At 35.5% G+C, this 18,619-nt stretch overlaps 1 protein-coding gene across 8 annotated transcripts in view; it reads right to left on the bottom strand.

Annotated features, from left to right (window-relative positions):
* The window catches only part of UBR3 (ubiquitin protein ligase E3 component n-recognin 3), a 254,046-nt gene that overhangs the window by 42,940 nt on the left and 192,487 nt on the right, over positions 1-18,619 (bottom strand). For all 8 annotated transcript variants that reach the window (XR_010341473.1, XM_064373357.1, XM_064373358.1 and 5 more), the window contains one exon: positions 10,185-10,287. Coding sequence is in view for 7 of the 8 variants with exons in the window: in XM_064373357.1 (XP_064229427.1) it covers positions 10,185-10,287 (103 nt within the window). In the remaining variant the exon portion in view is untranslated. The remainder of the gene's footprint in view (positions 1-10,184; positions 10,288-18,619) is intronic.

The following is an 18,619-nucleotide window of genomic DNA, read 5'->3' as shown; positions in this document are numbered from 1 at the left end:
AATGTAAAACACAAAATAATAAAACTCTTAGAAGATAAAATAAGAGAAAACCTAGCTAACCCTGAGTATGGCAATGACTTTTTAGATATAACATCAAAGGCATAATTCATGAAAAAAATAACCGATAAGCTGAACTTCATTAAAATTAAAAACTTCTGTTTGGCAAAAGGTAATGTCAAGATAATGAGAAGACAAACCACAGTCCTAGAGAAAATATTTGCAAAGGGCACATCTGATAAAGGACTGGTATATAAAATACGCATATAAATACAAAGAACTATTAAAACTAATAGAAAAAAACCCAATTAAAAATGGTACCTCAGCATTAATGGATACCTCACCAAAGACGATATACAGGATGCTTAATAAGCATATGAAAAGATGCTCCAGACCATATGTCATCAGAGAAATGCAAATTAAGACAAGGAGATACCACTACATTCCTATTAGAATGGTCAAAATCTAGGACACTGATATTACCAAATGCTGACAAAGATGTGGAACAATAAAAACTCTCATTCATTGCTGGTGAGAATGCAAAATGATACTGATACTTTGGAAAACAGTTTGGTGGTTTCTCACAAAACTAAACATGCTATTACTACATGATCCAGTAATCATGCTTAGTATTTACCCAAAAAAGCTGAAAACCTATGTATGCAAAAACCTGCACACAAATGCTTAGAACAGCTTTATTCATAATTGCCAAAACTTCAAAACAACCAAAATGTCCTTCAGTAGGTGAATGAATAAATGAATTGTGGTAGAGACAATGGATTTTTATTTTTATTATACAGAAATGAGCTATCGAGCTATGAAAAGACATTGCAGAAATTTAAATACATATTAGCAAATGAAAGACTCCAATTTGAAAAGCTACATATTGTATGATTCCCACTATAGGACATTCCACAAAATTATGGAAAGAGTAAAAAGATCAGGGGTTATAAGGGGGAGGGACAAATAGGTATAGCACAGAGGATTTTTTAGGACAGTGAAACTACTCTGTATGACACTATAATGGTGGCCACATGTCATTGTACGTTTGCCTAAACCTACAGAATGTTCAACAGCAAGAGTGAACCCTACTGTAACTTACAGACTTTGGGTGATTATGGTATGTCAATGTAGGTTCATCAGTTGTAACAAATGTATCACTCTGATGGTGGATACTGATAATCAGGAAGGCTTTGTACCTGTTATAGTGGGGAGTATATGGGAATTCTCTGTAGCTTCCTCTTAATTTTGCTGTGAATCTAAAACTGCTCTAAAAAAAAAGTCTTTAAAAAATAATTGTTTCTCTAATCTCTCTCTTAAAAGTTTTATGCATGCCTAAAGATAGTCTTCTAATCCGGATTATAAAAATTAATGCTACTATTGAGTCTATGCATAACAGGAAATGGGTGGAAGAGTTAATAGGAATAATTTTTCCATTTTTAAAAATAAAAAATTAGCCCAATGAAATTAAAAGGAAATAAAGAAAATGATTTTCATAGGATTAGAGAAAAAAACATAAATTAAAAACCTACATCCTTAGGTATAGAATTTTATGTTGGAAGAGTGTTAAAGTGAGAAACTAGAAAGATATTTCAATTTTAAAAATATATGAAATACAGATGACATATTATAATAAACTCTTATATTACAACTTAATGAATAAATGAACCATAAACATGAGCGCAAATATGGGTGGTGGAAAAACCAACCAAATTTTCCAGAAATTCCTCAGATCTAGTACTACAAAAAGCAGCATATAATGATAGTTAAAACTTAGGCTCTGGAATCAGAGAGATCTGGATTAAACTCTCAGCTCTATTCCTCAACAGCTATCTGTACCGAAAGATCATTTTAATTAGGCTGGGTGCAGTGGCTCATGCCTATAATCCCAGCACTTTGGGAAGCCAAGGCAGGAGGATCACCTAAGGTCAGGAGTTCGAGACCAGCCTGACGAACATGGAGAAACCCTGTCTCTACTAAAGATACAAAATTAGCTGGGCATCGTAGCGCATGCCTGTAATCTCAGCTACTTGGGAGGCTGACGCAGGAGAATCACTTGAACCTGGGAGGCAGAGGTTACAGTGAGCTGAGATCGTGCCATTGCACTCCAGCCTGGGCAACAGGAGCAAAACTCCGTCCTCCCCCAAAAAAAGAAAGATCGTGTTAATTAACTTTTCTAAAACTTGGGTTCCTCCCACGTAAAAACTCGGATAAAACAGTACCTAGTACATAAGAGTTACTGGTGATGATTAAATTAGATTATATATACAAAGCACAAAAATGCCTAGTATGCAGTACTTTCTAAGTGTTCGCAGCATTTGCTACTATCCTAATGTCCACTAATTATCAGGGCTTGAAAAGAACAAAATCCAGCAATCAGTATTACAGAAAGCATAATATCTCTGTCTGTACTTTAAGCTTTTTAATTAATCGATACTAGGCTTTTTGTTTGCTGAACATCTTTTAGACTTAAGAGAGTTGTGTGTTCTAATACTCTGTATACCATCTTTGTCCTTAAGTATGGTAGCTAGAAAAGAAAATTACTAGTTACTATTAAGGAAAGTGACTTTCCTTAGCCATAACATGCAAAATATTCATAGCTTGCTAATTCTGTCTATAAACACAAAATTCATACAAAGCTTTGCTTTTGATGTTATTTTTATGAAGAGTAGCAAGATATATACATAGCCTCAAAGTATCTTCCCATAAGATACTTAGTAATTACAAAGGGTAAAATAATCACTTTACAGTGCAGAAATTTGGCACATACTGCCTTGGCCAAATGATCAGAGTTATGATCGTAAGTAACAAGCCAAATTAACAGCATGTGCCTCCTCACACTATGCACTAAAAAGGAACACATTTGTCTGGGGCATTTCTGCCAAAAGGTTATAACCTGAATCTAATCACTAGTAAATACTGGACAAAAAACAAATTACAGGACATGCTACAAAATAGCTAGCCTGAACTCTTTAAAAAAAAAAAAAAAAAAGTGAATGTCATCAAGTAAAAAGAAAAATTCAGGCTTAATTTCAGATTAAAGGAAATTAAAGAGACATGGCAACTAAATACAAGCACGATCCTTCTTTTGTTATACAGGACTTTACTGCAACAACTGGCAAAATCTGAAGAGGGTCTATGTATGGTAGAGACCAATGTTATTGATAATTATTTCTCATATGAATATTCAATTAACCCAGCACCATTTATTATAAAGACTATGATTCCCCCAGTGTTCCTCTGTGTCATTTCTGCTATACATCCAAATATCCAGATATGTGTGGCTCTGTTTCTTTTTAATAAGCACATACAAATTTATTTTCTCATCCTGCCCTTTATTACATAAATAATGGCATAAAGTACATATATTCTGTTCCTAGATTTTTTTCTTAACATTGTATTTCGTTGTTGTTGATCCTTCCAAATCAGTAAACAAAGAGCTTCACCTTTTTTACCTTTTTAAAGGTTGACTTAACTTACTATTGTGGGAAGCTAAAGCAGTAGGATATGTGATAGCTATATGGGAAAAAAATAATAATAAAATTGGGTCCATTTCTTATACCATACACCATGATAAATTCCAAATTTATCAGAAATCTTTTCAAAGAAATTAAAACAGAACTACCATATAACTCAACATCCCATTAATGGGTATCTATCCAAAAGAAAATAAATTGTTCTACCAAAAAGACACATACACAACACAGCACTATTCACAATAGAAAAGGCATGGAATCAACCTAGGTGCCCATCAGCAGTGGATTGGATAAAGAAAATGTGGTACACCTATACCATGTACTACTATGCAGCTATAAAGAGAATGAAATTATGTCCTTTATAGCAACACGGATGCAGTTAGGATCATGGAGGCCAGGATCCTAAGCAAATTAACGCAGGAACAGAACCAAATACTGTGTGTTCTCACTTCTAAGTGAGAGCTAAACATCAGGTACTCCTGAACAAAAGATGGGAACAACAGACACAGGATTACTGGGGGAGGGAAGGAGGAGAGCAAGGGTTGAAAAACTATTGGTACTATACTCACTACACCTGGGTGATAAAAACAATGATACCTCAAACCTCAGCATTTTGCAATATAACCATGTAACAAACCTGCACATGTACTCCCTCAATCTAAAATACAAGTTGAAATTATTTTAAAAAATTAGAATCTAAACATTAAAATTAAAACCACAGAAATATTAGAAGAAAACATGGATAAGTGCTTTTTAACTAGGGAGTAGAGGAAGGCTTATTTAACTATGACTCAAAATCCAAAATGAAAAAATGAAAAGATTAATAAATTTGACTATATTAAAAGAACTTTGCTTGACAAAAAAAATACATGAAGTAAAAAGACATTTGACAATCTGGTGAAATGTATTTGCAACTTATAACAAAAAGGACTAAAACCCATAATACAAAAACATGTCTTAAAAATGAAGAGAGAGCTGGGTGCGGTGGTACACATCTTGTAATGCTAGCAACACAGGAGAGGCTGAGGAGGGAGGATTGCTTGAGCCCAGCAGTTTGAGTACAGCCTGGGCAAAACAGGGAGATCTGGTCTTTAAAACAAAAAATAATAATAAAGAGGAAGTCCAGGCGCAGTGGCTCACACCTGCAACCTCAGCACTTTGAGAGGCCCAGATGGGAGGATCATTTGAAGCCAGGAGTTTGAGACCAGCCTCGGCAGCAAAGTAAGATCCCTTCTCTACAAAAAATTAACAATAATAATAATAATAATGAGGAAAAGATCAACGATCCAATTTTTTGAAATAGGCAACAGATTAGAGACTTCATAAAAAGAAATAGAAATGAATGGGAATGAAAGAGTGATGTCTATGAATTTACTTTGTAATATAGTTTTTACTTCAGAAAAATATATATTTTATACAATAAAATATAAGTCAAGGAGGAAAAACCAGTCTTTATATATTGAGGGGAAAAAAAGAACTGAAACAAACGGCTGAAGTATTAATCAAGTTGATGGCATAATCACACAAGAAAAGTTACTTTATGTGACTTAAAAACATAGTTTTTGACTGTACATCCCTAGAAGTACATATTCTAAAGGACAAAGACAATTTATGGCAAGGAGTAATATTGGTATTTTAAAAAAAATTGAGATTATACTTTAGTTATACAATTATGTTAATATTATTAGGAATCAAGACTTTTAGAATAAGAGAAAAAAAGATAAAAATAACAAAAAAGTTAAGAAATAAAATTAAAACCTTGCAATCTTATGGATTAGAAATATAAATAAGAACTCAGGATCTTTTTTTCCCTAAAAAAAAAAATTTCCTCTCAACATCTGCTCTGAATTAAAAAAAAAATTTTCCAACTCCATCGACTGAAATTGCCTATAAACAATGATAACCTAGTAACTATTAGCTATGTATACCCTCTAGCACACAGACTGTGGTCTCTAAATACTATTTGCCATTAAAAAGAACTAAATAAAGAAATGGCTGATTCCAAGTATAGAATAGAAAATGCACAAAATGAACCCAGGTCAACTTGTACCAGAAAGCAAGGATATGATGAAAGACATGCCAAACATACAAAAGTCAGTCTGGAGAGATTCTCATTAACATAAAAGGTAGCAATTTGCATCAAAAAAGGAAAAACTGAAATGGAGTGAAACACATCAAATATGTAAAAATCCATGAGTCATAAAATACATGAAAAACCAAACATATTGGTCACCATGGGAAGTTGATAGGGCATCCATTCCTTACTTTGAAAATTTATAAATCGGAAAAGAATCAAGTGTTCATCCTGCCAAACTATATTTCAGGGTCAACAAATAGTTGATATGGAAAAGTTCTGTCTAAACACATTCCATCTAATAAATCAAAAGGAAGAAGTTTTAAAAATCACTATTTTGTAGCACCTAATGTAATAATGGATTTTAGCAAGAATTATCAGAGGTCCTTAAAACCATTAGGTGAAATGGAGAGCAAAAAAAAAAGCAGGAGTTGCAATCCTAGCCTCTGATAAAATAGACTTTAAACCAATAAAGATCAAAAGAGACAAAGAAGGGCATCATATAATGGTAAAAATATCAATGCAAAAAGAAGAGCTAACGATCCTAAGTATATACGCACCCAATACAGAAGCACCCAGATAAAGAAAGCAAGTTCTTAACGACCTACAAAGAGACTTAGACTCCCACACAATAACAGTGGGAGACTTTTAACACTCCACTGTCAACATTAGACAGATCAACGAGACAGAAAATTAACAAGGATATCCAGAACTTGAACTCAGATCTGGATGAGGCAAACCTAATAGACATCTACAGAACTCTCCACTCCAAATCCACAGAATATACATTCTTCTCAGCACCACATCACACCTACTCTAAAATTGACCACATAATTGGAAGTAAATCACTCCTCAGCAAATTCAAAAGAACAGAAACCAGAAAAAACAGTCTCTCAGACCACAGTGCAATCAAATTAGAACTCAGGATTAACAAACTAACTTGTACAACTTCATGGAAACTGAACAACTGGCTCTTGAATGTTGACTGGATAAACAATTAAATGAAGGCAGAAATAAAGATGTTCTTCAAAACCAACGAGAACAAAGACACAACATACCAGAATCTAAGGGACACACTTAAAGCAGTGTCTGAGGAAAATTTATAGCAATAAATGCCCACATAAGAAGCAAGGAAAGATCTAAAATTGACACCCTATCGTCAAAATCGAAAGAACTACAGGAGCAAGATCAAAAAAACTCAAAGGCTAGCAGAAGAAAAGAAATAACTAAGATCAGAGCAGAACTAATAGAGATAGAAACATAAAAAAAAGCTTTAAAAAAATCAATAAACCCAGGAGCTGGTTTTTTGAAAAGATCAACAAAATAGACCACTAGCCAGATTAATAAAAAGAAAAGAGAGAAGAATCAAATAGATGCAATAAAAAACGATAAAAGGTATATCACCACCAATTCCACAGAAATACAAACTATCATCAGAGATTACTACAAACACCTCTATGCACATAAACCAGTAAACCTGGAAGAAATGGATAAATTCCTGGACACTTGCACCCTCCCAAGCCTAAACCAGGAAGAAGTGGAAACCCTGAATAGACCAATAACAAGGGCTGAAGTTGAGGCAGCAATTAACAGCCTACCAACCAAAAAAAGCCCAGGTACAGATGGGTTCACAGGTGAATTCCACCAGATATACAAAGAGGAGCTGGTACCACTCCTTCTGAAACTATTCCAAACAAAACAAAAAGAGGGAATCCTTCCCAAATCATTTTATGAGACCAACATCATCCTGATATGAAAACCTGGCAGAGACTCAACAAGAAAAGAAAACTTCAGGCCAATAACCATGATGAACATAGATGCAAAAATCTTCAATAATATACTGGCAAACCGATGGCAACAGCGCATCAAAAAGTGTATCCACGACAATCAAATAGGCTTCATCCAAGGGATGCAAGGCTGGTTCAACATATGCAAGTCTATAAACGTAATCCACCACATAAACAGAACCAAAGACAAAAACCACATGATTATCTTAATAGATGCAGAGAAGACCTGAAACAAAATTCAACAGCGCTTTATGCTAAAAACTCTCAATAAACAAGGTATCGATGGAATGTATCTCAAAGTAATAAAAGCTATTTACGACAAACTCACAGCCAATATTATACTGAATGGGCAAAAACTGGAAGCATTCCCTTTGAAATCTGGCACTAGACAAGGATGCCCTCTCTCACCACTCCTATTCAATACAGTATTGGAAGTTCTGGCCAGAGCAATCAGACAAGAAAAAGAAATAAAGCGTATTCAATTAGGAAAGAAGGAAGTCAAATTGTCTCTATTTGCAGACAACATCATTGTATATTTAGAAGACCCCATCATCTCAGCCCAAAATCTCTTGAAACTGATAAGCAACTTCAGCAAAGTTTCAGGACACAAAATCAATGTGCAGAAATCACAAGCATTCCTATACACCAATAAAAGACTTAAAGAGAACCAAATCAAGAATGACTGCCATTCACAATTGCTATAAAGAGAATAAAGTACCCAGGAATACAGCTAACAAAGGATGAAAAGGACCTCTTAAAGGAGAACTACAAACCACTGCTCAAGGAAATAAGAGAAGACACAAACAGATAGAAAAACATTCCATGCTAATGGTTAGGAAGAATCTCAATATTGTGAAAATGGCCATACTGCCCAAAGTAATTTACAGATTCAACACTAACTCCATCAAGCTACCTATGACCCTCTTCACAGAACTGAAAAAAGCCACCTTAAACTTTATATGGAACCAAAAGAGAGCCTGCATAGCCAAGTCGATTCTAAGCAAAAAGAACAAAGGTGGAGGCATCACGCTACCTGACTTCAAACTATACTACAAGGCTACAGTCATCAAAACAGCATGGTACTGGTACCAAAACAGAGATATAGGCCAATGGAACAGAGGCCTCGGAGGCAACACTACACATCTACAACCATCTGATCTTTGACAAACCTGACAAAAATAAGCAATGGGGAAAGAATTCCCTGTTTAATAAATGGTGTTGGGAGAACTGGCTAGCCATGTGCAGAAAGCAGAAACTGGACCCCTTCCTGACACCTTACACTAAAATTAACTCCAGATGGATTACAGACTTAAGCATAAGACCTAACACCATACAAACCCTAGAAGAAAATCTAGGCAAAACCATTCAGGACACAGTCATAGGCAAGGACTTCACAACTAAAACTCCAAAAACATTGGCAACAAAAGGCAAAATAGACAAATGGGATCTAATTAAACTCCAGAGCTTCTGTACAGCAAAAGAAACAACCATTAGAGTGAACTGGCAACCAACAGAATGGGAAAAAAAATTTGCAATCTACCCTTCTGACAAAGGGCTAATACCCAGAATCTACAAAGAACTAAAATAGATTTACAAGAAAACAAACAAACAAACCCATTCAAAAGTGGGCGAATGATATGAACAGGCAATTTTCAAAAGAAGACATATATGAGGCCAATAAACATATAAAAAATATGCTCATCATCACTAGTCATTAGAGAAATGCAAATCAAAACCACATTGAGATACCATCTCACGCCAGTTAGAATGGCGATCATTAAAAAATCTGGAGACAACAGATGCTGGAGAGGAAATGAAGAAACAGGAACACTTTTACACTGTTGGTGGGAGTGTAAATTAGTTCAACCATTGTGGAAGACAGTGTGGCGATTCCTCAAGGACCTAGAAATAGAAATTTGACCCAGCAATCCCATTACTAGGTATATATCCAAAGGATTATAAATCATTCTGTTATAAAGACACGTGCACACGTATGTTCATTGCGGCACTGTTTACAATAGCAAAGACCTGGAACCAACCCAAATGCCCATTGATGATACACTGGACAAGGAAAATGTGGCACATATACATCATGGAATACTATGCAGCCATAATAAACAATGAGTTTGTGTCCTTTGTAGGGACATGGATGAATCTGGAAACCATCATTCTCAGCAAACTGACACAAGAATAGAAAATCAAACACCACATGTTCTCACTCACAGGCAGGTGTTGAACAATGCGAACACATGGACACAGGGAGGGGGTCATCACACACTGGGGTCTGTTGTGGGGGGACTAGGGGAGGGACAGCGGAGGGTAGGGAGGTTGGGGAGGCACAACAAGAGGAGAAATGCCAGATATAGGTGATGGAGGGATGGAGGCAGCAAACCACATTGCCATGTAGGTACCTATGCAACAATCCTGTATGTTCTGCACATGTACTCCAGAACCTAAAGTACAATAAAATATACATATATATATATAAAGATACCATCAGGTGAAAGACTGATGGAGCACTTCATGATGAAGGAATCAGACTAAGGGTACGTGAACCCACTAATTAATTGTGACATAAAAAGACAAACAGCCATTATGTGCCTCCACTTGAATATTTCATCTGCATAAAAATCAGTGAGATTCTTTAAAAGATTTTCTCACATGGTGGGAATTTGTATGTAACTTTTACAGACAGCATAATAGTAAATTGTTTTCAATTCTTATATATTTCTATGCTTCATAAAGAAAATGTGAAAAAATCACACACTGAAATTTCAATTCCATTTTTATATTTAACACCTATTTTTCATAAAAAGTTTTCATTGATTTTAGTCTTTCAATCATACTTACTGTGGATTCATCTCTTCTAACTGGGTGAGCTTTCTCCAGGGATTATATTCAGAGTCAATGCTATAAAGCCTCATGTGCAAGGCTAATACATGAAACAGCTGATCTGAAAAAAATTGAAGAAAAGGTAATTAGAAAGTTCACACACTTGTTCTGAACAAAATTCAGACAAAATTTCTAGTTATTTCATAAGGAAATCTGTTTCCTATCCTGATAATTAAAATTCACCAAGTTTAAGTCCCAATTACTTCATACTCTCTTTTACGGTAAACTCTGAAATATACATCTAAATAATCTGTGCTAGAATCTGGACTGTCTTTATGCTCAATCTTAACACAGGAATGGTTTTCCTCATCTCCTATCACAGACGTACTTGTCCTTGACTTTATGCCGCAGTCTTGCCAATTTGTATTTCTCACCATTGTGATCTCCTCCTAACCAAAGTTTACTATTATCTTCAACTCTCTATCCTGGGTTATATGAGCCATAGCATCCTAATTATGCACTGTTAGGTGAAGTTCTTTCTCTGCCTAATATGTCCCGCTAAATCTTGTTTAGACTGAAGAGTGAATTCATCATCTCGGCATTCTACATAAAGAAAAAGCAACTGAAATAGAGTATTATTTGGTAATATTCCAACTATTTAAATTTCTTCTATCTGAATTATAACAATAATTCCCAATCTTGGCTTTCAACAAAATTCTGCTCATGGCATTTAGAAGAAAATACCTTGTTTAAAATTATTCTGGAAAAAATACCCTAAGTATTGCTTTTCTATCTGATGCACCCCTTCTTTTTTTGGTATCAATGACAAGAATTTGGTTAAATTATTCTGCCACATATACTCAAAGATATTTGGAAATCAAAAGTCGTATTTTAGAAAATCAGATAATATGATACTTCTTAACCTACTTTTGAAATTAATTCTTAAATCTAGGAAGAAAGTTAACTGAATGACACAAACTAATTATTGTTACTTATTTTCTAATTAAAACTAGACCAGATTTTGTTGTTCTGAGCCAGCAGACCTAGAAATTGTATTTTACGTAAACTTACTCAAGATCCATCAATATAAAGGGTGTAATATGGGGTATGCGTGTGTGTATGCGTGTATGTGTGTACGTGTAGTTTTGTGAAGCTGTTATAAAACATATGAGAGCTGTTGGCCAGGCACAGTGGCTCATGTCTATAATCCAAGCACTTTGGGAGGCTGAGGCGGGCAGATCACCTAAGGTCAGGAGTTTGAGATCAGCCTGACCAACATAATGAAACCCCATCTCTACTAAAAATATAAAAATTAGCCAGACATGGTGGCAGTAGAATCACTTGAACCCAGGAGGCGGAGGTTGCAGTGAGCTGAGACCACACCATCGCACTCCAACCTAGCCAACAAGAATGAAACTCCATCTCACCACAAAAAATAAATAAATTTTTATATATGAGAGCTATAATCTGAGTAAAATAAATGTTCTACTCTGTGAGGCAGGATAAAGAAAATACATTTTTGTAAATTTCAATCTGATCTCTCTATAACAAACAGAAGAATCTAAATACCTTACCCTGTTTCATCTCCTATTTGTAAGTCAATGTATAGCCTAAATCTTCCTTAAATTTTTTTCATTCGATTAATGACTGAGTTACTTATTATGTGCCAGCCATTATGTTACATTGATTGATAACATCCATTAATTTTCACAAAAATTCTACTAGGTGGGTAATATTATTAACCCCACTTTTGAGGCAAGTAAGTTTCTCAAATTTCCAGTTTTTCTAGTAACCTGGTTTCGCAGATGATACTGAGAATAAGAGAAGTTTTAGCAGAGGAAAAACATGAATAGAGACAGGTAAATTTTCTTTTATTTCAATTCAATTATACACAAGAGATTATTAAGCATATAATTTATACTTTTAAGGAGTGTTTTAATGACTAAAACCTAAAAATGTTTTAAAAAACTAAATTCTTCTCACAGAAAAATATTAAGATTATCTCAAATTGCACAGTGAGGAGTTCTGCATTCTTTTTATATAGGTATTAACTTGATCAAAGGGCTCATTTTACTATCTCCTATCAAAATGAAGGTGGATTAACTTAGTTTCCCTAATTTAATCAAAAACATAGAAGTTGCAATTGTACTAACCTGTTCTGCATTGAAACCACAGCCAGCACAGAAAATAATGTTACATTCACCTATTTTCCTAATCCCTATCAAAATTTAAGAATTTCAAAATGTTAGAAGAAACGTTTTTCATCATTTCCTCATTCTATAGATGAGAAAATTGGCCCAGAGAAAGGAAGTACCTTGCCAGTTCACTCATGATAGTTATTCTAAAAGCTAAGAGTAGGATCCAAGATTTGCCACTTCTTAGTTATTTCTTGGGGTTTTTATGATTAAATACAAGTACAGGATTCCTTCTCTCTCTCTCTCTCTCTCTCTGTCTCTCTCTCTCAGAGAACTGACCAAATAACCATTAATAACTTCAATTTATTGATACAATTCATTATTTATTATTTATTAACTTTTTTCAAAATTTAGTCTTATCAGTAAGAATGAACTCTAATATTCATTTAGCAGCAAAAATACCTCTTATACCAGACAAATATTAAAGATGTAGGATGGGGAGAATCTATGATCATAATCAAAAAGTTAAAAACTAAAAAATGTCTTAACTACCAACTGCATGCATGACACTTTAAAAGTTGAAAAAATAATTATATCAAGAAAGCATATTATTAAATTTTGGACTAACAATAGCAAAAAAGAATAATTAACTCCTTTCCTAGTATAACACATTTTAAAATTCTAAAGTTTGATCCACATATATAAAAAGGTTTGGAAATGAGAAATACCTTTAAATTCAATTATAAGTATGCTGTGATTTCAACCTATGTAGAGGCACCACTGTTCAGGAGGGGCCAGGAAGTCCTAGATTGAATCCAAGTCTGTACTAGCCATGTGTCCTTACACAAATTACCTAAACTTAGTTTTATGGTCTGTAAAATAAATATAATACCATCTTTCTGGTCTAGTATATAGTAATAGTAGTGACAGTCATAGCATAAATCTATAGTATGTGCGTAAGTTGGGCTTTCAGGCAGATACACACATGGCTGCTATGAATATGAAATCAATTTAATATTTACAAACTTTACAACTGAAATTAGAGATTACTATACATTGGACACATAAGGTAGCCACATAAAACCACCACTCTACAAACACCTATTAACATATATTCTTAACTCTCTTCTCTCCTCTTAATTTTTGGTACCACTCTCCCCTGGCTTTCCTCCGGTTCCTTCTCAGTTACTTTTATGTGCTCTTCTTCTGCTAATAAACCCTAAAAGGTCACATTTCTCATAAAAAAGGAAAAAGCATCCTTTCTTAGTTCTCTTTCCCTCTCATTCTGAACACACTACTTTACCCAAACCCACTTCTACCTGTAAGTTAACAATTCACAAGGCTCTCTAGTACTTCAGATGTTCAACATGCACCTCAAAATCAATATATCCAGACTAACCTGATTATACAGCCCAGCCCAGCTCCAATGTTAATTTCCTTTTATAATTCCTATTTGGGTCAATGACACCACTACCCATGCAAACATCCAAGGAAACACTTGGGAGTCCTCTCCCACAGCCTTGGCCTCCATATCCAATTAATTACCAATCCTACTGGTTCTACCTCTTATGATCCATCCTATTCTGGTCCACTCTGCCACTGTACTGTTTTTCACCTAAATTCCTCAACAGAATGCTTCTTACTCAGTTGTATGCCTTTTGTTTCACCCCTTCCAATTTCTCTAATCAATAAATCTGTTCACAATATCTCATAACTGACTGGTGAACCACTGAATGAACAGGAATAGAAAGCCCTTGATAAGCTAGCCCATCTTATTTTTGAGGTTTATTTCTTTTTTCTTTTTTTTTTTTTTTTTTTTTGAGATGGAGTCTTGCTCTATCGCCAGGCTGGAGTGCAGTGGCACAATCTCGGCTCACTGCAACCTCCGCCTCCTGGGTTCAAACAATTCTTCTGCCTCAGCCTCCCAAGTAGCTGGGACCACAGGCACGTGCCACCATGCCCAGCTAATTTTTTGTATTTTTAGTAGAGACAGGGTTTCACCATGTTGGCCAGGATGGTCTTGATCTCTTGACCTCGTGATCCACCCGCCTCGGCCTCCCAAAGTGCTGGGATTACAGGTGTAAGCCACCGCGTCTGGCCTTCAGGTTTATTTCTTAACTTTCCTTCCTTTCTTTTCAAGTATTCCCCAATGTGTCATGTTGTCTCATGTCTTTAAAAGCTGTTCCCTCAGCCTAGAAAAGCATTGTTTTGTCCTTCAGGACAACTCAATTCATCTTTCAAGAGCCAGTTCAAGTGCTGCTCTGAAAGGTTTTCTCTGATATCACAGAAAAATTAGATTATCCCCTTACTTTCTGCATTCTCTGTACCTTGTGCTATCTATTTCTATTTCAGCATCCCTTACATAGTCTTGTAATTATTTTTCACATTTTCTTCTCCTATTAGATGGTCAGATCCCCCTGAAGAAGACAATTGTGTCTTTACATTTTCGTACCTCCTAGGCTAGCACAAGTGCTTAACAAATAATAGGATTTTAAAAAATTTGCTGAACACTATATAATTCTAAGAAAAAATCATAAATATAAGCATAAAATTCATGATGGTTTACTACTCTTCCCTTTCTATCACAATGACACATTGGTTCAGTTACCAAGAAGTAGGCCAATTAATCAGCCCTACTTTCACTTCCCCAAAAGAGACTGACCTCTCAACTCTAACTACTAAAGCACTGCTTGACCTACTTGCTCCTACCATCTTCTTCCCATGCTGGTTCCCATGTGACAACTCACCTGGGATAAAGAATTCTATTTTCTGCAATATCTAATCAAATTCTTTACAACTGTGACAAGTCTAAAGAATTAAAATGTGCTTAATCACAGACAGACACATCATTATTGAAACTGAGAAAACAACACTGAAAGATCAGTTTGTCCTTAAGAAAATCTAAGATTTAATTATAAGTACTCCTAGCTAGAACCAATAAGTAAGGTTTAAGAAATCCTTCTACCTTTGTCAACATTAAGGTAAGACTATTTTACCAAAAAAAAACAAAAAAACAAAAACTGTAAAATAAAAATATAACTCCAAATTTTTTATATAATTGAGTTTCACATGTATGTATATGAACACACACACACACACACACACACACACAATTATGCCAATTTTTATGGCCTTAGGAATATCCACTTAAAGAAAGTAAAACCAACATTATCATAGGTTAAAATCTTTCAAAAATGCTTTTGAAACAAATGTTCCAGCACTATCCTGGAAATTGTGTGTCTCTGTCAGTTATTTCTAAACATGCAAGAAATCTAAAACTGGTAGGTTATTTCTTACTATACTCATATTAATCATTAAGATATAAATACATATTAAAGAGTTATCCTAAAGACTTTCATAAATTGGTTCTATCTTAAATTGTACCACTGTTAAAATGCACCTAAGGTAAACTTAACTGGGTCTGTATTCAAGATTTCAGTCTTATCAGTCTGGTCATCAATGAATAAATCACTGTCAATGAAAAAAATCTCAGCCAGGCAACGTGGCACATACCTGTAGCCCCAGCCACTCAGAAGGCTGAAGTGGGAGAATTATTTGAGCCCAGGAGTTTGGGGCCAGTGTGGGTAACAAAGCAAGACCCTGTCCCTTTAAAAAAAAAAAAATCTGAACTAGCCAAATTACTCTCTGAAATATTATGGGAGGTGGGGGGGATCTCCCTTTCTCTGCAACTGAATAATCAAAGTGAGGAAATTGTTCTGACCTACTTATCCTAAGGTGAATGTAACAGATTGAGTATACACCTCTCACAGCAAAGCCAGCTTCCACTGATTCCTGTGTACATCCCTAAGAAAGCAGCCATGAAGAGATGGTAAAGAGCTCCTTAAATGAAGTCTGGGAACAGGTCCAAGAAGAAGGGAACATCTGTAGGTCTGGTTCCCAAGAGACAGAAGGTTGATGCCACGGATGACAGGAGCTGACTCATGTCTCCCCATCCCATTCCTAAGAACTCCAGGCAAGCCAGGGCAGTGAATCAAGTGGTAGTTATGGTAGAATTTTAAATGGTTAAAAGACAAGTTTAATAATAATTATTATATATAATAACATATCACGCAAGACACTTTAGTTTATATATCTAACCCTATTTGATCATTATATTAACTATGATGGATACGTCAGATAGTCAAAGTACCATCATCCTCACTTCCACAACGAGGTAAAAAGTTAGGGTAGTTTCCCGAAGTCCAACAGATAACAAATAGACTAGAGTCCACATCTTCAAACTCCAACCCAGTGTTCTTTCCAGTACTGTATGTTATGTTGTCACCAGTCAACAAGGACACGTGAGAGTTTGGAAATAGAGTGGGGCAGCGTTGCTTCCTTTGGAGAGGTTTTTCTGCCACATGAGGAAGGGAAGACAGTGAAGAAAAAGGCTGTTTTTAGTACTTTCATGCTTTCCATGCTGTGTTCCTCTCTTGCCTCCCAGAATTCCTATGCCTCTACTCCCAGGCACACTATGCCAGTATTCTCTGGTTACCTCAAGTATCCACAAGTATTATTATCAGCTTCATCAAATTGTTCACCTTCTACTGTAAGGTGTAAGTGACTAAAAGCCTCCCTTTTTCCCTTTACAACACAGCTTGGGATGATAACAGGCAGGGAGAGGTATAATTGTGCTTCTGCATATGGGTAGTCCTAGGAAGGGGAAGAGAGAGGTCAGTTCTTAGGACTCCTAATTTCCTCCTTACCAAAGAGGCACATTCCATGAATCCAGGTCTTATTTAAACACCTCATTTAAAATGGGAGTAGGGTTTGTCCCATTTAACTGCAGAAGAAAGGAGTTGCCTTACCCTAAGCCAAGTAAGATCTGAAGAGCCCTATGTCCTGATACTGAAAATTACTATCTACGGTACTTAGTTCCTGGAATGCCCAAATTATAAATACAGAAAGGCCTGGCTACTTGAGTCACAAACTATGGGACTTTCAGAAAGACCTTAAAGAAAAGTCAAAGCCACTCCTCTAACTTAAATTTTCATACCACATTCTAATCCTCTCCAAATTAACAATATATTTTGTTCTCAACAGATAAACTTTATCATGGAGATAAATCCCCTTCTGTCCTCCTAATCTCACCTCTGAACAGGTCAAAAGAATGTTTGTCAAGTCCCTTAAAAAAAAAACTGCAATGGACTCAATGTGTATGTCCCACCAAAATTCCTAAATTGAAGTCCTAATCCCAAGGTGACAGCATAAGGAGATGGGGGCTTTGGAAAGTGATTAGATCATGAGAAAGCCCTTGTGAATGGAATTAGTGCTTTAAAAAAAAAAAAAAAGAAAGAGAGAGAGAGAGATCCCAAAAAGATCTCTTGCCTCTTCCACCATGTGAGGTTACAGTGAGAAGACAAGTATGTATGAGGAAGCAAGCAGGTCCTCACCAGACACCAAATCTGCTGGAACCTTGATCTTAGACTTCCCAGCCTCCAGATCTGTGAGTAATACATTTCTGTTGTATATAAGCCACCTGGTCTATAGCATATAGTTATAGACTAAGACAAAAATTGAGCTAAAAGTTAAGTGTTATCTTGCTCCTTCTTCTTATCCACACCCCCCAAATTTGACAACTATAGTGTTGAAATAGGAGAAATAGTAATGTTGAGATTTACAAACTACAAAAACTGAAATATATATTATAAAACTGAATTCTTATATAACAATCCTCTGATTGAGTATTATGAGGAACAGAATCTCACTCTCTAGTTTACACTATGCTGCCGTTTAATATCATTATCCTTACCAAACTCCTCATCTATCCCAACAAGGACTCCTTATCTCTGAAAGTGTTCAAGCAGAGAGAGCAAATGATTGGAATAGTAGATAAGAGATGCCTGAGCTAGATAACATTTAGACTAGTTGATTTCCTAAGTAACTTTTAGCGCAAAGATTCTGATTCTATGGATCATATGATTTCATTGACAGCCTCTATTTTTAATTTATGCGTGATTTGAAATGAAGAGCAAAATAAAATAGACAATACCAAAATCTTCTGAATTTGCAAGATGGGTCAAAAGAACAAAACTCCAAGCCTTGATTTATTCTATAGTGTATGACTACAGATAAAGAATTAATTCTGAAGTTGCTAGAGTGTAACTCCTAGTCCAGCTATTTGCCTCTTAGGCTTAATGTTAATGATGTTAATTAACAGGGGGAAAAGCTCCAGATTTGAGCTTTGCATATAACAAGGTTAACAACCATGAACATCTTTCGGGACATAGATCATCCTGTCTAACGCACTAATTTTATAGACGAGGAAACTGAAGCCAAAAACATAAAATGTCTTGCCTAAGCAGATGCCCAAGACTC

Source organism: Aotus nancymaae, unplaced genomic scaffold, assembly GCF_030222135.1.
Source record: "Aotus nancymaae isolate 86718 unplaced genomic scaffold, 86718_ANA_hifiasm-v0.15.2.pri h1tg000008l, whole genome shotgun sequence".
Taxonomy (NCBI): domain Eukaryota; kingdom Metazoa; phylum Chordata; class Mammalia; order Primates; family Aotidae; genus Aotus; species Aotus nancymaae.
The sequence above is the reverse complement of the archived record's forward strand: the minus strand, read 5'-3'. Positions and strand labels throughout refer to the sequence as shown.